The sequence below is a fragment of the Microcaecilia unicolor genome, unplaced genomic scaffold (genome assembly GCF_901765095.1).
Source record: "Microcaecilia unicolor unplaced genomic scaffold, aMicUni1.1, whole genome shotgun sequence".
NCBI lineage: Eukaryota > Metazoa > Chordata > Amphibia > Gymnophiona > Siphonopidae > Microcaecilia > Microcaecilia unicolor.
The window spans coordinates 13,969-39,557 of NW_021963714.1; the positions used below are offsets into that span (position 1 = coordinate 13,969).

A 25,589-nucleotide genomic window follows, 5' to 3' on the forward strand; every position below is an offset into this window, starting at 1 on the left:
TGGGCAAGTCACTTAACCCTCCATTGCCCCTGGTACAAAATAAGTACCTGAATATATGAAAACCACTTTGAATGTAGTTGCAAAAACCTCAGAAAGGCGGTATATCAAGCCCCAGTTCCCTTTCCCTATTTCAGATTCTAGATGGAATGTTGCTACTATTGAGATTCTGTTGCTACTATTTGAGATTCTACATGGAATGTTGCTATTCCACTAGCGACGGAGAACTCAAAACGCCCCACGGTAGATACAACAGTACAACAAAAAAAGTGGGAGAGCGACCAAGGAAACCAAAGACAGGAAGATGTACATTAATAAGAAGGTTTATTTGAAGTATGAAGACTCGACACAACGTCGTGTTTCGGCCGTTAGGCCTGCATCAGGAGTCTATAAAAATATACATATGATAAAAACAAGTCAAATGTAAAATAATAAACATATACAATACACACATATATGCATAATTACAAAGATATAATAAAATATTTGTAAATATAAAAGTAAAAATATTGCCATATAAATGAATTAAAATACATATAAAGCAAAATTTTATATTTAGGGTATTGTGTCTATATCTAAAGATAGTAAATATTTATATGTACAATAATAATTAAACATGGGTAAAATTCAAAAAACAGTATATATATGAAAATAAAGCACATGCCTATCTAAGAGTATAAGGACAATGATAAAATGTGTGTAAATGTATGTAGTGATAAGATATAACTATATATAAATATATTTATAATGAATATATTGGAAATAAACATCAATATAAAATACAATTTATTGTAAACAAGACATATGGTTAAGGTCTGCTAAAACAACATGAAAAAACACTATTTCTATTTGAAATAATAATTATAGACACAATGCCCTAAATATTTTTACTTTTATATTTACAAATATTTTATTATATCTTTGTAATTATGCATATATGTGTGTATTGTATATGTTTATTATTTTACATTTGACTTGTTTTTATCATATATATATATACAGTATATATATATTTTTTTTATAGACTCCTGATGCAGTCCACCATAGCGGAAAGAACAACAAAATCCCACAGGATACACAAAGGATCAGGAACAGCGGGAAACAGACAATGGCTCTGCAAGGGAAAAACGAAGAGAGCTTTGAGAGTTTCAAAATAAATTGATAACTGTAGACTTGACACAGTACTGTGTTTCAGCCCATAGGCCTGCCTCAGGAGTCTCAGCGCTGTGTTTGGTGAAAAAAAACACAGCCAAAGGTTCCAATACAATATTATACTCCGAATGGATATTGAGAGAATGGTCTGGGTTGATGAAAACGGACCTCTAATCGATTGCTCAAAATATGGCACTTTTGAAGGTTTTTTTTTTTTTTTTTTGAAAGATTGCTTACTTTGTCTTCATACACAGCAGTTCTACCATTTTCATCAACCCAGACCATTCTCCCAATATCCCTTCGGAGTTTACTGTTATACTGGAACTTTTGATTGCTTTTTTACCAAACAGTGCTGAGACCCCTGAGGCAGGACTACGGGCCGAAACACAGTACTATGTCGAGTCTACAGTCATCAGTAAATGCTTATTTTTGAAACTCTCGAAGCTCTCTTTGTTTTTCCTTGGAAAGCCATTGTCCGTTTCCCCACTATCACATGTGTGTGTATGCGGTTGTTTGTTTCTAAACATGTGGGCCTCAGGCATGGGCCTAGTTTCCCATGCCTTAATCCTACCTTTTCAGCATGTTTACTTTCCAAGCTGACTCGGTGGGAAGGCTGTTTTAACAACAGACGTTTTTCCTTACCAGTAGGCCAAAGCTAAGTGAGACCCAGTCAGATAGCATTAAGAAGCCCGATGTAACGGTATCTATTTCCTCTGAGGTGCTGTAAGAATTAACTTTGAAAATGTGGATTAACCTTAATCCTTCTCTGTTTCCCATGTTCTCCTGCAGGTGGAATACAAACGTGGCCACGATGAACGAGTGTCTAAATATACCTCCGTGGCTGACACGCCAGACATACTGCATGCAAAGACTGGAGCTCAGCTGACGAGTGATGTAAGCGTCAGAAAAGGACTTGGTGCTCTCCACTCTGAGATGTGACTCAATTTTCTATAGGTTAAGCTGGTGCAGGGAAAAAGGAAGAGCCAGCAACCCCCTTCCTCTCTGTCTCAGGCCACCTTCCCTCATCTATCTTTTAAAGGCAGTTTTCCCCCTCCCAAACACAGACAGTGTTTCACTTAACGCTTCCCGCATCAGCCCCGGCATCTTCCTTCTCCCATGCCCCCCGACCCTCCTTTGACATAACTTCCTGTTTCAATAGTGCCACGGCAGAGGGAAGACGCAGTGGCTGATGAGGGTAGCGTTAGGTGAAATGCTGTTGGTATTCAGGAGGGGAAATTTGCTTTTAAAGGTAGGCCAGGAGGGGGATGGTCTGAGCAGTGGCGTAGCCACAGGTGGGCCTGGGTGGGCCAGGGCCCACCCACTTAGGGCTCAGGCCCACTCAACATTAGCACACATTTAGCGATAGCTGGTGGGGATCTCAAGCTCCGCCAGCTGAAGACCCCCCGATAGTAACGAAAATGCTACTGTCCACAATACCGGCACCTGCGCATGCTCAGCTTTCAGCGCATGCCTGCTGCAGACTGTCAAATTGGAAAGGAGTGTTTTCTCACCAGCTGAGATCATTTTTTTTTTTTGGGGGGGGGGGGGGTGAAGGGAACACTTGGTGCCCACCCACTTCTTGCCTAGGCCCACCCAAAATCTGTTGTCTGGCTACGCCTCTGGGTCTGAGGGGGGATTGTGCCAGTGGGGAGTGTGCTGATGGGAGGGCACCACACCAAAAAGTTGGCTCAGGGCCCCGTGGTCCCTTGAGCTGGCCCTGAACGCAGCCTTCTAGATACAGGTGTTTTCATAAAATGGGTACTTTTGTAAGGGGCCTGAGTATTTAAGTAGGGTCTTGTAAAACTACCTATTTATTTTTTGCTCACACCTTTTTCATTAGTAGCTGGAAGCAGGGCCGCCACAAGGGGGAGGCAGGGGGGACAAAATTCCCTGGGCCCGGGCCTCCAAGGGGGGCCCAGCACTGCAGTCCCTGGTCTCACCCACCCGCCCTTGGCTCTGTCGACCATCCGCCACCGGGCCCCCTGCACTCAAATTGGCAGCACCGCGGCCTCACCTACCTGTGAAAACAGCAGATCACCTCCCTTCGGGCCTTCCCTCCCTGTGTCCCATCCTCATCTGATGTAGCTTCCTGTTTCCATGAGGACGGGACACAGGAAGGGAAGGCCCGAAGGGAGGCGATCTGCCGCTTTCACAGGGAGGTGAGGCCCGGTGGTGGATGGACGACGGAGTCAAGGGCGGGTGGGTGAGACCAGGGACTGCGGCGCTGAGCAGCCTGAGTGGTACTCAAACCTGTCCTAGGGATGCACAGGCCAGTCGATTTTCAGGATATCCCTAATGGATATGCATTAATAGAATACCAAATGAGTTATCGTAATAAAACTTGAATACTTCAAGTACCAGTCTCTTTGTTCTAGAATCACTTATTATACATCATTTTATTATCTTTTACTTCATCAATCTAAACTGTTAACACTTTTTATGTGGATATACTTCCTACTTGTACTGCATAACATAAACTACACTATATTGAGATGTATTTTCAAAGCACTTAGACTTACAAAGTTCCATAGGTTACTATGGAACTTTGAAAGTCTAAGTGCTTTGAAAATGAGCCCCTATATTGTCTAGCCAAATAATATAACCTTTCATACCATCATTCATACCTAAGTAAATAGAGCTTATTAGCATCACTCCTATTCGCTGATAGCTCAAATCAATACAAATACAATTCTGGACATAACACGTTGCACCTTTTAACAATCTATTGCTCGTATCAAATATCAAAGCCTCTCTTCTAAGCAAAACTCAGCAATTGAGAGGATTTTCATTAAAATAACGCCTTGGTCTCAGTGCATTTTCATTAGGGATATCCTGAAAACGTGACCGTGTTCCCCTTTGAGTAACCCTACCTTATAGAATACTAGAGTAACTCAGTATCGGTGCTGCTTACATTTATCCACTGGCAATTACACCAACTATAGACGTGATACAACTGTGGCCTCCTCCTCGGAATATGGAAACCGTAGGCCGTACATTTCACAGAGTTACGTATTTTCATCTCAGTGACTATAGCTGGATGAAAGGGGAGGAGAAGAATGAGAGCAGATAATGATGTTAAATTAGATAAAAATGAAAGGTGATACTCAAACTCATTCGTGGGCGATGACATGCGTGTCCTCTGACCTAATTATAATATGTTTAGAAATATTTATAACTCACCTGCTACAGAAAATCATCTCCTAACAGATTATAATGATTTACAGGGCTATAATGAGCTGTAACAGCATCTGTAAACCGTGTGTTTTTGGAACATTAATTTACAAGTCTTGCTGAATTAAAATTCATTCTTCCTTTTTCTAAACTCTTGGTTTTGTAGCTGAAATACACAGAAGATTATGAACAGCAGAGGGGTAAAGGAAGTTTCCCTGCTATGATCACCCCAGCATATCAAATAGCTAAGAAAGCCAACGAGCTAGCCAGTGAGGTATGTGTTGAAGTGAACGAACGCAGAATGTACAAGGGAACGGGCTAAGCTGACTCTAGATTAGATATTCACTAGATCGAAAACCTGGAATTTTCAACAGGGGGGGGGGGGGAGAGGGTGTATCTGCATTTCCCTTCCTTCTCCCTCCCAATGCATCTCTCCCATCCTTTCCCACCCCTGCAAGGATCTGTAATTCCTTCCCTTCCCCCGCTCTTCCCCCCCCCCCTCGTTGTACCTTAAAATCACTTCCAGTGTTCGCCCAGTGGCACCAGCAGCTCTCAAAGGCTGCCTGTAGCCTGCACGGACCTTTCTTTCTGAGCTGTCAGAAGGTGCGGGATGGTTCAGAGAGAAAGCCCAATGCCAGCCGCAGGCAGCCTTTGAGTGCCACTGCTGCTGGCACTGCCTGGGCGAAGATGAAGTGATTTTAAGGTATGGTGTGGGGGGGGGGGAGAAGGAGGGGGGAGGGAGGGAATTATTATTATTATTTGTTACATTTGTACCCCACATTTTCCCACCTATTTGCAGGCTCAATGTGGCTTACATAATACCATAAAGACGTTCGCCAGTCGGTTGATAACAAATACAAGGTTGTATTGTGGTCGAATGAGGTAGGTGTGTGTCAGGCACCTTGAAGGTCAAAGGGGATGAAGATTGTGTATTGTCCAGTACGATCATTGGTTATGCTGTGTTGCTGGGTGTGGGGATTTACGTTGGATCGGTGGGGTAAGCCTTTTTGAAGAGGTTGGTTTTTAATGATTTTCTGAAGTTTAGATAGTCATGGATTATTTTACAGCTTTTGGGAGTCCATCCCATAGTTGTGCGCTTACGTAGGAGAAGCTGGATGCGTAAGTTGTTTTGTATTTAAGTCCTTTGCAATTTGGGTAATGTAAGTTTAGGTATGATCGTGATGATCCGATTCTTGTTTCTGGTTGGTAGATCTATGAGGTCTGTCATGTATCCTGGGACTACGCCGTAGATAATTTTGTGGGCAAAGGTGCAGATTTTGAAGATGATAACGTTCTTTGATTGGGAGCCAGTGCAGCTTTTCTAGAGATCTTTGTAGGGCTGGGCCAGGAAGGAAAGGAAGGGATGCGGTGGGAGCAAGAAGGGAAGAACTGACAGGGGGTGTGTACATAACACACGCACCTGGATTGGATACACTACTGCCATTTTGGGTTTTCAACAGAGCTGGAACCAGTCTCTACTACTGAGCTGTGGCACCATAAGCTTTCATTCACAATTTCCTGGGGCTTCAGCCCTATTCTTTTAAACACCCCATCTCACCGCAACACATTCCTAGCGACAATCTTTGACCAGGGGCCCCAGACTGGAACCTGGCATGTGTGTATCCTGGGTCTGACCACTAGGTGTCGTCATCCCTGAAAGTCCCATTCACTCCCAAAGACTGTGAAAAGGCTGGGAATGAGTAAACCAGGGGTATCCAACCTCTGCCCTCGCAAGGTCGGGTTTTCAGGATTTCCCTGCAAATAGATTCACGCATATTCATTGGGGGAAATCCTGAAAACTCTGCTGGATTGCAGCCCTCGAGGACCGAGACTGGACTTTCCTGGTCTAAAATCAAGACAAGCCCAGGACAGCATGGTCTGCAAAAAGGACGTGGAGGGGGCAATTCTACAAATATAGATGCCTTGATGACGCACGAGGGGCACATATTTTATAACGGCATCCGGGCGCACAGATTCCATGTTAGAGTAGTAGCAGAAACCCACCTTGGTGCGCCTGGATGATTAATTTATTTATTTCCTTCCCATGCGCGGCATTTCCGGTGGTAATCTGCAGTTGGCGCGTGCCAGCCCTTACTGCTGGATTAATGGGTGGCGTTAAGGGCTCAGGCCGGCTTTAGGCACGCACTGGTTTCAGTTTTACCGCAAGCCCGTTAGTCGTCCCATTAAAAAAGCGCCCTTTTTTTTGCAGACCCGTTAAAAACTGACCTGGCCTGTGCCCGAAACAGGTGCATACACTACATCAGGCTGCTTTTTACCATGGCTTAGTAAAAGGACCCCTATATGTTCCATCTTTGCTTTACCGCCCAGAAATGCCAAAAGATCGGCCCGCAAATTCCTCAATCTGAACTTCCCCAGCTGTAAAGGAATAAAATACAAACAGGCTTATGCTACTACCTTTGCGTCCAAAAGCACACAGTCTTGGAACGCACTACCCATGGCCCTGAAAACCACGACCAATCTAACCAGCTTTCGCAAAGCTTTGAAAACACATCTCTTCAACAAAGCCTACAAAAGTCACCCTCAATGAAACAAATCATTCCTTAAACCACCCAAGTACACCAAAAAAACGCCTCTCACACGACCTTACCTAACACCTTCCGTCTAAATCCTCTTTCACCTCTGCTTATGATCGACTGCTTTTAAATCATGTAACGACGTTATCATATCTATACTCTGTAAGCCAGGGCCGTAGCCAGACAGCAGATTTTGGGTGGGCCTAGGCAAGAAGTGGGTGGCACCAAATGTTCTCTCCCCCACCCCCACATCAAAGAAATATCTCAGCTGGTGGGAAAATGCTTCTCTCCAGTCTCCACCTTGGTAGTCTGCAGCAGGCATTCGCTGAAAACTGAGCATGCAAAGGTGCCAGTATTGTGGAGAGCAGCATTTTCATTACCATGTGCTACTGCTGGATGGGCCTGAGCCCTAAGTGGGTGGGCCCCGGCCCACCCAGGCCCACCTGTGGATACGCCACTGCTGTAAGCCACATTGAGCCTGCAAAAAGGTGGGAAAATGTGGGGTACAAATACAATAAATACATAAATAAATAATAACGCACCCTAATTGTCAATTAACAAGATGTACACTGGGCTTTCACAATATCTAATTCTTTATTTTCTATGTTTAATCTTCATGATTGTTTCAAACTAAGTTATCCCGATTTTTATTATAAGATGAACTTTCCTTCCTGAATACCTACTCCATTCTATCTCCTCTACCTTAACTATGTATTTCTTTTTTTCCGGAACTGGTAATCACCATTACGGAAATATGTAAGCCACATTGAGCCTGCAAATAGGTGGGAAAATGTGGGATACAAATGTTGTACATAAATACTCTACGCTGACTATTAAAGGGTTCTATTACGTATTGTGTTGACATTGCGAGTAGTATATTATGCCATACTTTGCATTACTGCTGTAATTGTCTATTGCTCCTGTTTGGTTTATTCTTACTGTACACCGCCTTGAGTGAAATTCCTTCAAAAAGGCGGTAAATAAATTTCTAATAAATAAAATAAATAAATGCCAGCCCCGCCCATGCCCATCTCATGTTCCACCCATGTGAATGCCCCCTTGCATTATTGCAAAATTTTTCCCCATTCTATAAACGGTGCGGATCCCAGATTGGCAGCCGAAATAATTAGTTATTGGGCTCCACTGATTTAATTATTTCAGTTAACAAGCACTTAATTGGTGTACTGATTATGCAATTTGGGCACCAATCTGCCTATGCACCATTCTGTAACAATTTGCCCCTAAAATGGATCGCACGCAATTCAAAAGGGGGCGTGGCCACGGGAGGGGCACGGTCAGGTTTGGGGCGTTCACCAAAGATGTGTGGCAGGATTTACAGCAGGTTTCAGTTGGCGCAATTCCTTGTGCCCAAAGCTGAGCGTGGAATTTGGCGCTCAATGTTGTTCTATAATGAGCGCCGATTTTTCGGTACATTTATAGAATTTTTTAACGCCACTGACATGCACCCACACGGAATAGCGCTAGCGGAAAAGTCGCTTTGCTGCCACTTATTTATGTAAGGGTAGACTTAACCCGTAAAGTGCCAGATTCTGTATAAAGAACCTAAAAAAAAAACACGCGGTAAAGATTTCCACCTGTGCGTATTCTATAAGCAGTGCCTAGATTTAAGCGCAGTATATAGAATACACTTAGGCAGAAATCCTAGCACTTAAAACAACGCCCTCCCATTTAGGCCCACAAAAAGGCGGCCTAAATGCCTGCGCGTAGAGTTATGCGCAGTGGGCCGTATTCTATAACCGCGTACGTAAATTTTGGAACACCCGTTTCCCCCGCCCATAGCCATGCCTTTTTTGAACTATACACTTTAGAATTTAGTGCAGTTCATTACAGAAAAACGCTTAGCGAGTTGTGCGTGTAAATTCTTATTATTGCCAATTAGTGCTTGTTATTGCTTGTTAAGTGCTGTTATCAACGCTGATTAGCTTGTTAAGCCAATTACTACAGAATATGCCTAGATTTCGGTGCAGATCTCTAGGGTCGCTATAGTTAATCTGGGGGAAAGTGCTAGAAGGGGTGTGTGTGAATTCCATGTTGAATACATACTTGGACTGGATATGGCAGTGGCTTAGCTATAGGTGGGCCTGGGTGGGCACATGCCCACCCATTCTTGGCTCAGGCCCACCTTGTCTGGCATCCAAAATAGTTCAGCAGTGGCTGCCTCACTCCCCTCTCTCCCTCTCCTGCCCCCCCCCCCCCCGGATCTGGCATTTACTTTCCGCTTGCAGCTCCATAGCACCTGCCTTCTCTGTTCTACCTCAGCACCTTTCTCAGCAGCAGCCGCGATGTATGTCTCTGTCACATTCAGATGCTTTCTTTTGCCCTGCCCTCACTTCCTACCTGGCAGGACGCGGCAGAGGGAAGCCTGCGGGGCTGGCCAGGCAGTGGATGTACATTCCTGTTGTGGAAAGTTCTGAGGTATGAGGGTAGTTTCAGAGAGGGGAGAGATGCTGGGCCTCGGGGAGCGGGGAATGCAGGATCTGGGAGTGGAGGAGAGGGAGAAAGATGCAGGACAATGGAGGGGGGGATTTTGGAAGGCCCACCCATCCAAATTCTGGGCCCACCCAAAATGAAAGGTCTGCCTACGCCCCTGGGATATAGAGGTAGGGCTAGTAAAGAATGCGCATCACTGGGGTACAATTCCATCAAATCAAATGCAAATAGAACGAAGACCCCCCACCCCAGCGACCCTCCACGCCACAATAAGGTACGCTGTTGTTTTTTACATTTAATTTACAATTAGGTGAGATACCATCAGAAATACGAACAAGAAATCAAAGGGAAGGCCAGCCGTGCGTCCGGAGCTCATGTGACTTTTGCAGATGAAAATGGAAATATGTATTACCAGGTACGTGTATCCGAGTGTAGAAGAAATCTACTCCGGATTGTGTGGCTGCTCGTTAATACTACGCACAACCCAGGGAGGAATGTAAGCTTTGTCCGAAGCTCTTTAGTGCTGCATGGAAAATTACAGCCTGTACACCTCGAAAGGACATCTTTGCTCCTGGAAGCCAAGATGAGTAATCCGACTCCTGGTGAAATTTCTGAAGGACAGACATAGCCACTGGATGCATAAATCAAGGGCATGGGAGTCTGGGATAAGAGATCAAAGAGAAAACCTTGCTGTGTGTAGACTCTGAAATGCAGGGACTTTTTTTTTACTGTAGAACTGACACACAATGGGTCCCCGTTCATGGGGCATGCAGTGAATGCCTCTATTTTGTTGTACAGTGGAATAATAACCGATGTCCCACTCAGGGCCGTCGAGAGACTGGGCTGGGCCTGGCCCCACTCCCGAGGTCGTCATTGTCGTCGCCACCCCCCGGGCTGCCACGCCGCAGTCCCCACTCGCCCCCCCTCCGTCCACTACCGGGCCCTCTGCATTGAAATCATCACAGTGCCTCACCTGTCACCTCGCCCAGACGAAGGCAGGACACAGGGAGGGAAGGCCCGAAGGGAGGCGAATCCGATCTGCCGCTGCTGCGCTTTCAGTTACAGAGGTGACAGGTGAGGCGCTGTGATGATTTCAATGCAGGGACCCCGCCCGGTGGTGGACGGAAGGGGGCGGGTGGGAACTGTGGTGCGGCAGCCCGGAGGGCGTCAACGATGACGATGACCTCGGGGCAGGGGTGGGGCTGAGGCCAGGTGAGATCAGGGACTACGGCGCCGGGCCCCCCTTGGAGGCCCGGGCCCGAGGAATTTTGTCCCCCCTTCCCCCCCCTCTCAGCGGCCCTGGTCCCACTTCACGAGAACAGAACAGCAGCTCTAATGGTTAGTGCAGTGGCCTGAGAATCAGGGGAACTGGGTTTGATTCCCATTCCAGCTCCTTGTGACTCTGGGCAAGTCACCTAATGCTCCGTTGCCCCAGGTACAAAAGAAATATAATATGTAAACCACTTTGATTGTAACCGCAGAAAGGCGGTGTATCAAATCCCATCCCTTGGCTGCTCTGCACTGGCCTCCCCTCCTTAGGAAGGAATTCGTGTGCAAATGAGCTAACAGTGAGCAGCTCATTTGCATGCGATTTCCTTCATGCATGCCCGTTCCTTTCTGAATCGCTAAGGGATCGGTAAGGGAAGGGCTTTTTCCGTTCAGTTAGTGCATCAGTTAGTCCACTGCAGTGCCCCCTAGGGTGCCCGGTTGGTGTCCTGGCATGTCAAGGGGACCAGTGCACTACGAATGCTGGCTCCTCCCATGACCAAATGACTTGGATTTGGTCATTTTTGAGATGGGCATCCTCGGTTTTCATTATCGCCGAAAACCGGGGACTACCATCTCTAAGGTCGACCATCTCAACATTTATGTCAACCATCTGTAAGATCGACCTAAATGTTGAGATTTGGGCATCCCCAACCGTATTATCGAAACGAAAGATGGACGCCCATCTTGTTTCGATAATATGGGTTTCCCTGCCCCTTCACGGGGACGTCCTGCGAAGACGCCCTCAGGAAAACTTGGGCGCCCCGTTCGATTATTCCCCTCCACATGGCATGCATGCAGGCAAGAGAGAGGAAGACCAAATCTCTTGTGGGACAGGGCGGAGTTCTTCTGCCCACCCATCTTGGGCCCAGGCCCACCCAAAATTGGGTGTCTGGCTTCGCCCTTGTCCCTTATAAGCTTCAAATGTGTAGGATGTCACCTTTACGAATCATTTATTTTGCCAAAACCATGACTGTCTAATTTGGATGATGCCATATTCAGATTTCTTTTCTGTAGGATTATTCAGAAGAAGACTACGAACAAGTTCGAGGGAAAGGAAGTTTCCCTGCTATGATAACACCAGCCTACCAGATTGCCAAAAAAGCCAATGAGCTTGCAAGTGATGTAAGTATTGCCTCTTGTCAGAACCCAAGGGAAGAAGATAAGGCGTGGTCATGGCATTAAAAGTTATTAATAAAGTGGGGTTAGAGAAGGTGTAGGACAAAGCAAAAAAAAAAACCAACATTTTAGATTTGTTAGATTTGGATTTTATAAAATGTCTAACTTTCCTTTTTAAAATCTGTGCTTAAGGTGAATTATATTCAGGTACGTGAAGTTCCCTGGCCTTATAAGCTTACACCTGAGGCAATGAAGGGAGAAGTGACCTGCCCGAGGAGTAGCCAGGTGTTGGAGCAGCAGGATGAGAACCAGAAGAGCTGGGACTCATATCCTGCTTCTGCCACCGACCAACCTTCGGCAAGTCACTTCACCTTCCAACGTACAACACAGGTTGTACAACGGCTGAGGGGAGATATGATAGAGATCTATAAAATAATGAGTGGAGTGGAATGGGTGGATGTGAATCATTTGCTTACTCTTTCCAAAAATACTAGGACTAGGGGGCATGTGATGAATCTACAAAGTAGTAAATTTAAAATGAATTGGAGAAAATTTTTTCTTCATTCAACGTGTAATTAAACTCTGGAATTCGTTGCCAGAGAATGTGGTAAAGGCGGTTAGGTTAGTGGTATTTGTGACCTGGATTGGCCACTGTTGGAAACAGGATGTTGGGCTTGATGGACCTTTGATCTGTCCCAATGTGGCAATACTTATGTACTTATGTCCTCTTGGACAGGGAAATTAACTTGTGTTCTTGAACTTGTAACTTGCCTTGCACTTGGATTTGGAAAGGCATAAAATCTGTTTTGCTGTTCTGGGATCTTGCCAGTTACTTATCACCTGGATTGGCCACTGTTAGAAACAGGATACTGGGCTTGATGAATCTTTGGTCTATCCCAATATAGCAACAGCTGAGGGGAGACATGATAGAGTATATAAAATAATGAGTGGAGTGGAACAGGTGGATGTGAAGCGTCTGTTCACGCTTTCTAAAAATACTAGGTCTAGGGGGCATGCGATGAAACTACAGTGTAGTAAATTTAAAACAAATCGGAGAAAATGTTTCTTCACCCAACGCATAATTAAACTCTGGAATTCGTTGCCGGAGAACGTGGTGAAGGCGGTTAGCTTAGCAGAGTTTAAAAAGGGGTTAGACGGTTTCCTAAAGGACAAGTCCATAAACCACTACTAAATGGACGTGGGGAAAATCCACAATTCCAGGAATAACATGTATAGAATGTTTGTACGTTTGGGAAGCTCGCCAGGTGCCCTTGGCCTGGATTGGCCGCTGTTGTGGACAAGATGCTGGGCTCGATGGACCCTTGGTCTTTTCCCAGTGTGGCATTACTTATGTACTTATGTCCTCTACTTGGCTCACTTTTATTACATAGAGCAGTGATTTAACCTATTGTGATGTCATAGTGGCTCATTCCACCAATAAGAGCCAACCTCATTAGTGATGTCACAATGGCTTGATTGTATAGAATGTTTGTACGTTTGGGAAGCTCGCCAGGTGCCCTTGGCCTGGATTGGTTGCTGTCGTGGACAGGATGCTGGGCTCGATGGACCTTTGGTCTTTTCCCAGTGTGGCATTACTTATGTACTTACGTTAAAAACAAGCAGGGTTCGAGAGGGAAAGACATACTCTTGTAGCTCCCGAGGAACTTACCTTTTGAATCTTGGAAAAACTTCGGTTTTTCCTTAAATATTTCCTCACTATGCCGAAAAGAAGGGGGAAAGCCGCGGCTATCGCCCCCCAGCGACTTGGGACCCCGACTCGAAGCAATACAATAGACTCGTTCCTACTGCGGGCTCAAACCGCTAGCACGCCGACGGGCGGCTCGCTGATATCTCCCGCAGCAGTTGGAGGCGTGACGGGAATACATGAGCTGGAAGTCTCACTGAGCCCGGACGCACGAACACCTCCTCCTCCTCCTATGCTTCGCGAGCAATCTCCTTTTTTGGCGGCGCTATCGACTCGAACTCCGGAAGGAGATGTAGAAGTAAGAGCGCTGGGGACGATTAAAGATCAGGAGAAAGCTGGGCCGAACGGAACATCGATGGAGGAGGGTATTTTCTCAAGTCGAGTGGAAAACGTACAGATGGAGGTAGGAGTCTTTACATTTGATTCAACACAAGTTAAACCCCCTGAAGTGACTCTTGAATCCCTTTGGAAACTTATCATGGACTTAGGTAAAGCTTTAGTGCCTCAAATACAAACGGTTAAACAGGATGTTGAAAAACTGGAAGAGAAAGTTCAATCCTTAAATTTACAAGTGGGACAACAAGCCAAAGATATTCAATCTCTACAGGAAGTGCAAAATGTAGTCATTAAGGACTTAAGTAATCTAAGAAGAAAGGCAGAAATAATGGAAAATTTTTCTAGAAGTAATAATCTTCGTTTCTTAAATTTTCCTTTCTTAAATACTATGGCTCCTAAAGAGATGTTAAAATTATATTTTAAAGAAATCCTCCAAATAAAAGAAGAAGATATTCCTCCTTTGGCACAGGTTTATTATATTCCATCTAGAAATTTACAACAAATAGAAAATCAACCTTTGGATGTATCCGCCTTACTAGAACTTTCTGACACTGAACAAGTATTGCCTGCTACACTGATAATAACGGTAGTTTTATCTCCGGATAAAGCTTGGATATTAAGATTATTTTATAAGAATTCAGCAAAACTCTTCAAAGGTTTAAAGATCAGCATCTTTCCAGATGTTTCAAGAGAAACACAATTACGTCGGAAGAAATTTCTACAGAAGAAAGGAGAAGTGCTTACTTTGGGGGCATCGTTTTTCCTTAAATTCCCTTGCAAATGTTTAGTCACCTACCAAAACGAAAAATTTACGTTTTTTGATCCTATTCAACTTGAGAACTTTATAACATCTAGAAGGATAGTTGGAACTAATGCTCCCACTAGTATTATTGTTCAATAGTATTGTAATAACGGTTAGAGTTGTTTTTCCACTCTCTTCTTTATTTTTTCTTTCCTTTTTTTTTTTTTTTTTTTGCTTCAACTTTTTTCTCTCATTTTGAACTCCCATAAGTGTGGACTTATATTGATTAGAGGATAATTATATAGAAAATAATTTTGCTTGGAAAATTTGTAACCTCTAAAATCATTTTTCTTATATCAAGTTTGATGCTTGTAAAATTTGAAATTTATAAATAAAGAAAATAAAAAAAAAAAAAAAAAAAAAACAAGCAGGGTTTCAACCCTGGTTCATAACCCACTTGTTTAACCGGTTAATCTTCCACTGTGGCCTGATAGTAAATGAGGCTTCGGATAAGAACTTGAGAAATTACCACACTGGGTCAGACCGACTGTCAAATCAAGCTCAGTGTCCTCTTTCCAACAGTGTCCGATTCAGGCCATAGTTATCTAGCAGGAACCCAAATGACCTATTTGCTCTTACCAAATTCAGTTGTATTTATTAATGAGGACAGAATAAAGCATTCAGGCTTTTTTTTAAATAATAAATGGGCCAAACATTCCTGGCTGAATGTGCGAGGCTCAGAAAATATCATTGACCAGTGGGACATGGCAGGAGAGGTGGACAAATATCAGTTTGGGGTTGGGAGGAGCAGGTCGCTCTTTGCTATGTAAACGGCATTTGCGTCCTTTTGAAAGCAGGATTGCATCATTCTTTACACATTTTTATCGTTTTTGCCTCTCAGATAAAATACAAGAAGGACTTTTCAAGGATGAAGGGTGCAGCTCAGTACCATTCTTTAACGACACAAGATAATCTCGCCATTAAGCAAGCTCAGGATGTTAACAAACTCTTCAGTGAGGTGAGGACTCTGTATATATCATGAGGGAATGGGATGTTTGAGTGCACCGGGAATGGGCTACAGAGCTTGATGCTTCCTGTCCGCCCATTTCGATATGGCGCTAGGCATCGTAGTCAGGTGCTGGTTTCTTCCACTCTATGGGTCTCCGATCTCCTCCTCAACAGTGAAGTCTTTATGTATTCACGTTCTAATCCACTTTTCTGGAAGCTCAAAGAGGCTGTGCCACTTTTACGCCAACCAAACACTACTTCCCTGCCGTTAATAGGAATAGTTAGGAGCAGGCTGCCCCTCTCCTACTAACAGTACCAATATGCTTTTCAGACAAGAAAACTTAATTCAAATGAAACCCATGGACCTCACTAAGTTAAAACATGAAATTAATCCTCTCAGGGCCTTATAACTGGGTCAGGCCTTCACCCAAACCTTGTCTGGGTTTCTTACTGCATATCTAGGCGATTTCCCGCTGCAGCTTTCCTCGGAGGCTCCAACCAGAGTTGTGTCCGAAGCTGCTTTCATTAGCATTTAACTAACAGAACCACCTGTATTCGAGCAGTGTGAAGTTCTGGCCCAGCCACTTCTCAGAATCCCATCCCAAGGATCTTTCTAGACTACCTTCTTTCCAAGCTTCTGGTGATTTAGCAGCAAGCTGCTGTCCAGGGCTCTGTTAACTCTCCTTAATGTATGTGCCCTTTTGAATGTTGCCCTGCTGTTTCCTGGTTTAGATTTCTACTACTGCTACTACTTATCATTTCTAAAGCGCTACTAGATGTACGCAGCGCTGTACACTTGAACATGAAGAGATAGTCCCTGCTCGACAGGCTTACAATCTAATCAAGACAGAAAAACAGGACAAATAAGGTATAAGGACAAAGAGTAGCAAGATTCCGTGCAGAATCCCAAACAGTAGCAAGATTCTGGAATCCCACAGTAACAAGATTCTGTGTGGAATCCCAAAGAGTAGCAAGATTCCGGAATCCCAGACTACTACTACTACTACTTATCATTTCTCTAGCGCTACTAGACGTACGCAGCGCTGTACACTTGAACATGAAGAGACAGTCCCCGCTCAACAGAGCTTACAATCTAATTAGGACAAACAGGACAAACAAGAGATAAGGGAATATTAAAGTGAGGATGATAAAATAAGGGTTCTGAACAAGTGAATAAGGGTTAGGAGTTAAAAGCAGCATGAAAAAGGTGGGCTTTTAGCTTAGATTTGAAGACGGCCAGAGATGGAGCTTCCTGGGAACATAGCCTCATGCAGCCTTGATTAACATATCTGTCTTATAGAAGTATGGCAAATCTTAAATTACTTTTTGGTATTGACCAAACCTCATTTCCTTTTAGAGGTTGTTCAGAGAAATGAGCTATTTGCTGGTCTCCAGTTCCCCAAGGAGGTGTCAAACATCACTGAAATCACCACCAGAGTTGGGACATTAGTTGACATTCTCTGTAGAGAACACATACATTGAAAGGCATTGAAAACGGTTTAACTTTTCTCTCTCTCCGAACACGTTGGCAGGGCAGTGTGGGAGAAGCTAGGATGTACACAACCTACTTGTTTTGTGAAGCAGTAGCCTAGTGGTTAGAGCAGCAGGGCTGGGAACCAGTGAATCTGGGGTTCAAATCCCACTGCAGCTCACTGTGATCTTGGGCAAGTCACTTAGCAGTAGCGTAGCTAGGGGTGGGCCTGGGTGGGCACAGGCCCACGCAGTCTTGCCTCAGGCCCACCCAGTAAGCATGTCCTGCGCTCAATGATGTCACTTTTTGTTTCTTTGGCGGGAAAGTGGTAGAGAAGCCTGCAGAGCCGGCGCAGATTGCCTATAGGAATTGCGACAGGCATTGGCTCTCTGAGGTAGGACTGGTGGAGGGGTTTCAGACAGAAACGGGCAGACGTCGTGTCATTAAAAAAAAACAGTATATTGAATGTATGTACGGGGTGGGGGTGGGAAGGGGCCACCCAGGTTAACTCTGGGCCCACCCAAAATGGCAGGTCTGCGTACGCCCCTGCCACTTAGACCTCCATTGTCTCAGATACAGATTTAGAATGAAAGGTCTCCAGAGACAGAGAAATGCCTATTGTACCTGAAAGTAACTTGCTTTTGAGCTATAACCGAAAAAGGCTTGAGCTCAATCCAGAAGCCCTTTCCTTCCCTTTTGTGGGTCTTCAGATTCCATTGGTGTAAAAACTGCACCAAAGCCGCCATTTTGTTATACTAATAGACTTTCAGAGGTGGTTGTACCATCAGGCAGTCTTTGCAATTTGAGAAGCCCATGGGTCAACAAAACCTGTGGCTGCATGAAACAATGTTGAGAACTTCTCTAGGAAACAAATTAGAACTTTATCTCTCTCATCAAGTGGACGTGTTTATTGGTTTTTTGGGGGCTTTTTTTTAAAGGTGGAGTACAAGAAAGACCTGGAGCACAGTAAAGGCCACAGTATCAACTACTGCGAGACCCCCCAGTTCAAGAATGTCAGCAAGATTTCTAAATACACCAGTGATGTAAGTAGGAGAGGCATAAAGTTCTGTGACTGCTTAATACAGCTTGCTGATGAGAGAGACGTGGGAGGGGCATAATCGAACGGGGCGCCCAAGTTTTCCTGGGGCCGTCCTCGCAGGACGGCTCCGTGAAGGGGCGGGGAAACCCGTATTATTGAAACAAGACAGGCTTCCATCTTTCATTTCGATAATACGGTTGGGGACGCCCAAATCTCAACATTTAGGTCGACCTTAGAGATGGTCGACCTAAATGTTGAGATGGTTGTCCTTAGAGATGGTCATCCCCGGTTTTCGGCGATAATGGAAACTGAGGACGCCCATCTCAAAAATGACCAAATCCAAGTCATTTGGTCGTGGAAGGAGCCAGCATTTGTAGTGCACTGGTCCCCCTGACATACCAGGACACCAAGTGGGCACCCTAGGGGGCACTGCAGTGGACTAGGTTCTAAAAGTGATATAACAAGATGGGAATTGAGGGGGGAAGGGGGGTAGAACTTCAATAATGATAGGATAGCAGGTGGGATGACACAAAGAGGGAGGGTGATGCTCTGCAAAGATCAGAGTCCACCCTGTGATACTAAAGGAAAGCGTCAGTAAATAAGTATGTTTTACGATCAGCATTGAACTTAGATAGTGAAGTTTGTAATCTCAGGGAACCTGGAAGAGCGAAGTCCTTGAACAGAAAAAAATTGAGTGTCTGGTCAGTGGCGTAGCAAGGGGGGGGGGGGCGGGAGGGGCGGTCCACCCCGGGTGTCAGCTCAGGGGGGGGGTGCTCCCTGCCAGCTCCCCCCCCCCTCAGCGAATCGACACCCCCCCGACCAGCTCCCGCACCCTACCTTTAAAAAGAATATCGGGCGGCGAGGCGCAGCGCCTCACGCCTGCCCTGCACGTAAAAGAAATGTGGACCGTCGGGTCTTCCCTCGCTCTATCTGTCCCGCCCTCCGCTGACGCAACTTCCTATTTCCGCAAGGGCGGAACAGACAGAGCGAGAGAAGGCCCGACAGTCCACATTTCTTTTACGTGCAGGCCTCTCATATTCTTTTTAAAGGTAGGGTGCGGGAGCTGGTCGGGGGGGGGGGGGGTGTCCATCGTGCTGCACCCGGGGGGGGGGGGTGCAATGGCGAACCACCCCGCCCCAGGTGGCAGCCCCCCCCTGCTACGCCACTGTGTCTGGTGTGCTCGAAAACTAGAGATTATAAGCTGATTTTGTTGGGCAGATCTGAGGGTTCTAGTACGGCTGTATGGAATCAAATGCTGTCAGTAGGGGGCAGTGCTTCGATATTGTGTGTTCAATTGCTAGTGACAGGCAGGTTGCCTGAAATCCTGCAGAGCTTGCCTGTGCCTCATTATTGAAAATGTGATAGTGAAACAGCACCTCCCACTGGCAGGAGTGTAGATGGTCTCCTGTTCAACTTCATACAGTGCACATTTCCTAATGTTGGCAATCAGTGTAAGTGAGCGCACAGCTTATTATTATTCTATAAGTTCCGGGTGTTGCTGTGTGGAATGCCCATGATGCACTTATGTGCCAAGAAAAGAGGAGTAGTGTAACCAACAACACAAAGAACACCAGGACCAAAACGTATGTCCAAAATATTTGTCAGTCCCTTTTAGAATAAAGACGAATATTTTGGACATATGTTTTGGTGCTGGTGTTCTTTGTGGAAGTGTCTTGTTGGGTATGCTACTCATTTCCTGCTGCTACGCTCGTGGTGTTCCGCGTTCCTCCACCTTTGTGGGCACTTATGCTCCAAAACACAAAAAAAGTACCAACGGCCTTCAAAAACGGGACAGCGTAGATCAATCTTGTACATCTAGGACTAAGGGGGCGTGCGATGAAGCTACAATGTAGTAAATTTAAAACGAATCGGAGAAAATGTTTCTTCACTCAACTTGTAGTCAAACTCTGGAATTCGTTGCCAGAGAATGTGGTAAAGGCGGTTAGCTTAATGGAGTTTAAAAAAGGTTTGGACAGCTTCCTAAAGGAAAAGTCCATAGACCGTTATTAAATGTACTTGGGGAAAATCCACTATTTCTGGGCTAAGCAGTGTAAAATGTTTTGTACTTTTTGGGATCTTGCTGGGTATTTGTGACCTGGATTGGCCACTGTTGGAAACAGGATGCTGGGCTTGATGAACCTTTGGTCTTTCCCAGTATGGCAATACTTATGTACTTATCAATGACCCAACACGGGCTGTGTTTCAGCACACAGCGCCTGCGTCAGGCGGGTCGTTAGCTATCAAAGTTCAATATGCACCTGCCCAGCATCACAGCAGGAGACAAAAGATAGGAACCTTGTCCCAACACTGCTCCAAATATCGTAGTGTGGTGTAGCTGGGCAGATGCATATTGGACTTTTGATATCTAACAACCCCTGACGCTGTGCACAGAAACATGGCCCATGTCAGGTCATCGATGTACAAGATTGATCTACACTTTGGAATAAAAGGACTTGTCCCGTTTTTGAAGGCCTTTGGTATTTTGCTTTGTGTTTTGGACCCTTTCTGTGTTGTCCTGCGGACAACACCTTAATGCGCTCATGCACTTCCACACCAATCCCCAGATTCTATATATGGTGCCCAGATTTGAGTGCCAATCAAAGATGCGCATGCAAGTTAATTGGCTTGTGAGCCAATTAATTGCAATAAAGGAGAAATTAGACTTTACCTGCTAATTTCCTTTCCTTTAGTCCTTCCGGACCGGCCCAGGTTTGGACTGATGGGTTGTGTACGCATCAGTCCAATCCTGGGCCGGTCCGGAGGGACGCTAAGGAATCGATGTTAATTATTGCAGTTAATTGGCATTATTAATTAGTTGAACAGGCATCTTCCTGGGTGCTAATTTATAACCCCGCTTGCCTAAATCCCCTAATGTGCAACTGAAAGGGGGTGTGGCTAAGGGCAGGGGCATTCCATAAATGTGAGCATGGAGTTCCAAACACCAGTAGTTACCTGGTTAGTGTGGACTGAATATCGTTACTGATCAGGTAACCCGAAATACCATCCCTGTACCCAGTGCATCTTTTCTAGCAAAAAAAGGTGCCGATACTCAAATGCTAGGCCACCCTTCAAGGGTTGGGTGATCACTGAGGGGACCCACTCCACAATAGCCAGGCCCCCTGCAACCAGTCACAGAACCTATGACAAGGCAGAATTGGTGTGTAGAGCCTGAGCTCTTTCATTAAAACATGGGGTCCTTGGGTCAATTTTAGCAGACAATGGAAAAGGTGCCGGTACTCAGTACCCCCAAGTACCCCCTCAAAAAAAGCCCTGCCTGTACCACTCTGACACTACCTGGATAGTGCCAAGGTGAGCAGAAAGGATTTCCAGTGGCCCCGTCCATATACCGTTGCTGAAAATCTGTGTGTGGGCTCTGGTGAACTGCATTCGTTGGGTAGGAGGATCTGTTCCTACTTGGATAACTGCCCCTGAATATCCGCCCATTACTTTGTAAGTTTGAGGATAAGAGTTCATTTAACTACCCCTCTGAGAGTTTAAGAAAATGTGCTTAGGAGATCTTATTTTTGTGCGCAGCTGAAGTACAAAGAGAATTATCACAGCCAAATGAAAGGTCACTATGAAGGCACAGGGCTGGACAGACGCACTTTACACGCCATGAAGGTTGGAAGCTTGGCAAGTGACGTGAGTATAACTATTTGCAATTTGGACCTATCAGCTCTGTCCACGTTATACCTGAACGATGAGTTAAATAGTATAAGCCCTATACCCGGAACTTATGGAATGCACTACCAAACGCCATAAAATCAACACATGACCTAACAAACTTCCGAAAATTACTAAACCTGTTCAAAAAGGCATACCGCAATTGAGCCACACTAATTATCAGACAACTAGTACTACTACTACTTATCATTTTTATAGCACTACTAGACGTACGCGGCGCTGTACACTTGAACATGAAGAAACAGTCCCTGCTCCACAGAGCTTACAATCTAATTAGGACAGACAAATAAGGGATAAGGGAATATTAAAGTGAGGATGATAAAATAAGGGTTCTGAACAAGTGAATAAGGGTTAGGAGTTAAAAGCAGCATCAAAAAGGTGGGCTTTTAGCTTAGATTTGAAGACGACCAGAGATGGAGCTTGACGTACCGGCTCAGGAAGTCTATTCCAGGCATATGGTGCAGCAAGATAAAAGGAACGGAGTCTGGAGTTAGCGGTGGAGGGGAAGGGTGCAGATAAGAGAGATTTACCCAGTGAACGGAGTTCCCGGGGAGGAATGTAGGGAGAGATGAGAGTGGAGAGGTACTGAGGAGCTGCAGAGTGAATGCACTTATAGGTTAATAAGAGGAGTTTGAACTGTATGCGGAAACGGATAGGAAGCCAGTGAAGTGACTTGAGGAGGGGGCTAATATGAGCGTAACGACACTGGTGGAATATTAGTCGTGTAGCAGAATTTTGAACAGATTGAAGAGGAGAGAGATGGCTAAGTGGGAGACCTGTGAGAAGCAAGTTGCAATAGTCTAAGCAAGAGGTGATAAGAGCGTGGATGAGGGTTCTGGTAGTGTGCTCAGAAAGGAAAGGGCAAATTTTGGTGATATTATGGAGAAAGAAACGACAGGTTTTAGCAGTCTGTTGAATATGTGCAGACAAGGAAACCAATGCTTGAAATAGACAAAATGAACTTTCAGTACTTGACTACTTCACCTACACTGTCCAATTACTGAACTTTTAACGCAATACCACTTGATTTCTTACCCCGGTAAAAAATCTTTAACACTTGACTGCTTAATTTACTTTGCCTTGTACGAACTTTTACTACAATGCCACTATGTATTTCTTAATCCGGAACTGGCGATTGCCATTACGGAACAATGTAAGCCACATTGAGCCTGCAAATAGGTGGGAAAATGTGGGATACAAATGCAACAAATAAATAAATAAATAAAATACCAGTTTTTACCTGTATACCTTGTACAGACAGAAGCCTAAGGCCCCTGGGTGTAACACCCATTCTTATTTGGCCTGTAACTCTTCTTTCCACATTTACCAGCACCATTAAACCAGGTTTCTCATTCACGCTGTTCATGCAGGACCGCCGAGAGCTGGGGCCGGGACAAGGCCGCCCCCGGGCCTCCCAGCCCACCCAAGGTCGCCCCCCCACCCGAGGTCACCGGGCTCCCCCTCCTGCCGCTGCCGGGCCCTCTGAACTAACCTTAAGCGCCTCCGTCCTTTCACCTTCGCAGCAAGCAGCAGCAGGGCAGACGTCTCCTTCCTTCTGTGCTCTGCCCTTGCGGACGTTAGGTCAGGCGAGGGCGGGACACGGAAGGAAGGAGTGGCCTGCTCTGCTGCTGCTTGCTGTGAAGGTGAAAGGACGGAGGCGCTTAAGGTTAGTTCCGGGAGTGAGAGGAGCGACGCGACGAGGAGCGATGGAGGGCGGGTGGGCCGGACTGCGGCGGCGCCAGGCCCCCCCCCCCGGAGGCCCGGGCCAGGGGACTTTTGTCCCCCCTGTCCCCCCCTCTCGGCGGCTCTGTGTTCATGTTACTCCTCTCTGTAACCGTCAGTGGTTGTGTGATTCTTTAGAAGTCAGGCATTGAATACAGCATACCTGACAATAGGCATCTCCCTGGTAGAAGGCTAGAAAGCTCAGGGGCCAATGAGAATCTGTCATGTCATTTAAGGACAAGGGAGTTACATATAACTGGCAGGTACATCTAATTAATTCGTAATTAGGAAAAAAGGAATTAAACGTCAGTAGGGACAATTTGCATGTTCTAAGTCAGCTTCCCGGCCTTGTCACCATTTCATAATCTCTTTTACCGTGAAGGAAAGGAGAATCTGTCTCATTGTGTTCTGTTTCTTCGGGTATTGTGTAATTGTTAGACGTTTACATATGGCACGGTGATACTCATCGAATATGGTGGGCTCCAGTTTCTGTGGGTCATTTGCTTGTTAAAGCCACTATTACATATATGCAGGAATGACTGCCTTGTTTTCAAACCAACAGCAATGCGTATCTCCAGAAATTTGTGGTAAGCTAAACACAGTGGCATAGCAAGGGCAGGGCGGGTGCACGCTGCTGGAGGATGCAGACAGCAGCTGCGCACCTGTCGGCTCCGTTGGCTCCCTGCTCCCTCTGCCCCGGAACAGGTTACTTCCTGTTCTGGGGCAGAGGGAACATGAAAACGAAGAGCCGGCAGGCGCGCGGCGGGCACCCGGGGGGGGGGGTTCTTTCTCCGAGGGATTGGGGGTTCTTTTGCCGGGGGGGGGGGCGTTGCGCTGTTCCGGGGGGGCGCAGCACCCGGGGGGCGGGGCGCCACTGCAGATTCCCTCCCTTTGGATATTAGATCTGAGGCAAATTGTTCAATCTTTAGGAAGAACTTGAAGACATTTTTGTAGGATGGACAGTTGAGTGATGGATTTTATTCTGAGGAAACAGCGGGATTTTTTTTAGTTGGGTTGAGAAATGTTAATTTTTAGTTAGTTTTAATTGTTTTTGTTACAGTTTTTATTGAGTCTGTATGTACACTGTAGACTCCTTTATTACATGGGCATTGGAGTCCAAGACATTTGATGATGTTATAAACGAACCCACATTATATGAGGTCCATAGTTAACGTACTATAATAAAAATAACCTGGATCCAACCCTTAATGGCATTATAAGTGATGCTGCGTTATATTGCATCACATTATATGAGGGTGTACAATGTATTTTCTGAATGTGATCTAGTTACTTCGATGTAAACTGCTTTGGTGGTTATTGGATAGCGGTGGTAACAGGGGTGTAGCTATGTGGGGCCTGGGCCCCCGTAGATTTGACCCTGGACCCCCCTGCCGACGACCCTCTCAACCCCCCTCCTGCCGCCAACCCTGCCTTTGCTGGCGGGGGACCCCCGCCAGCCGAGGTCCTCTGCCAGCAAAGGTAGGTGATGGCGATGGCGGGGGAGGGTTGGCAGGGGGAGGGGGGTCGAGAGGGTCGTCAGCAGGGGGGATCAAAGTTGTTGTTGGTAGTGTTGGTGGTGGCGGTAGCGGCGGCAATGTTGGGGGGGTTAGCGGCGCCGGGGGGGGGGGGGTGCTAAAATGTGCCCCCTCACCTCGGGCTCTGGACACCCCTCCTGCCAAAGTCTGGCTACGCCCCTGGGTGGTAATATAAAAAGTAAGTAAATAAATAAACTGGAGAATCTCTTTTCTGTTTCAGATTGCCTATAAATCCGATTACAAGGATCAAGACGTCGACGTTGATTACTATTACCCAGCCACCATTACTCCCTCCTACCAGACTACGAAGAAATTGATTCCTTTGAAGGATGTAAGCATTCTGAAATGGTGACATGGCACACAGACCGATCAATTATTTAAAGGGTCCCTTATCAACGTGCTCTCTCTAGGAGAAACTGCGGCGACTGGAGATACGCACATTTTTTTCAAACTAGGGGCTTGATTTACTAACATGTCCCATTTGGAGTACTGCGTGCAGTTCTGGAGACCGCAACTAGGGAAAGATATAAACGGGATGGAGTCAGTCCGGAGGGCGGCTACGAAACTAGTTAACGGCCTTGACTGCAAAAATTATAGGGACAGGCTTATGAACCTCAACATGCATACGCTGGAAGAGAGGAGGGAGAGAGGAGACAT

General features: G+C 45.7%; 1 protein-coding gene across 1 annotated transcript in view; it reads left to right on the forward strand.

Annotated features, from left to right (window-relative positions):
- Positions 1–25,589, forward strand: part of LOC115459585 (nebulin-related-anchoring protein-like) — a gene marked incomplete at both ends in the record, with an annotated part of 56,466 nt that overhangs the window by 11,785 nt on the left and 19,092 nt on the right. Inside the window, 8 exon segments of the mRNA XM_030189394.1 lie at positions 1,939–2,043; positions 4,487–4,594; positions 9,616–9,720; positions 11,589–11,696; positions 15,375–15,491; positions 17,891–17,995; positions 21,526–21,633; positions 25,153–25,263. Of these exon segments, the coding sequence (XP_030045254.1) occupies positions 1,939–2,043; positions 4,487–4,594; positions 9,616–9,720; positions 11,589–11,696; positions 15,375–15,491; positions 17,891–17,995; positions 21,526–21,633; positions 25,153–25,263 (867 nt within the window).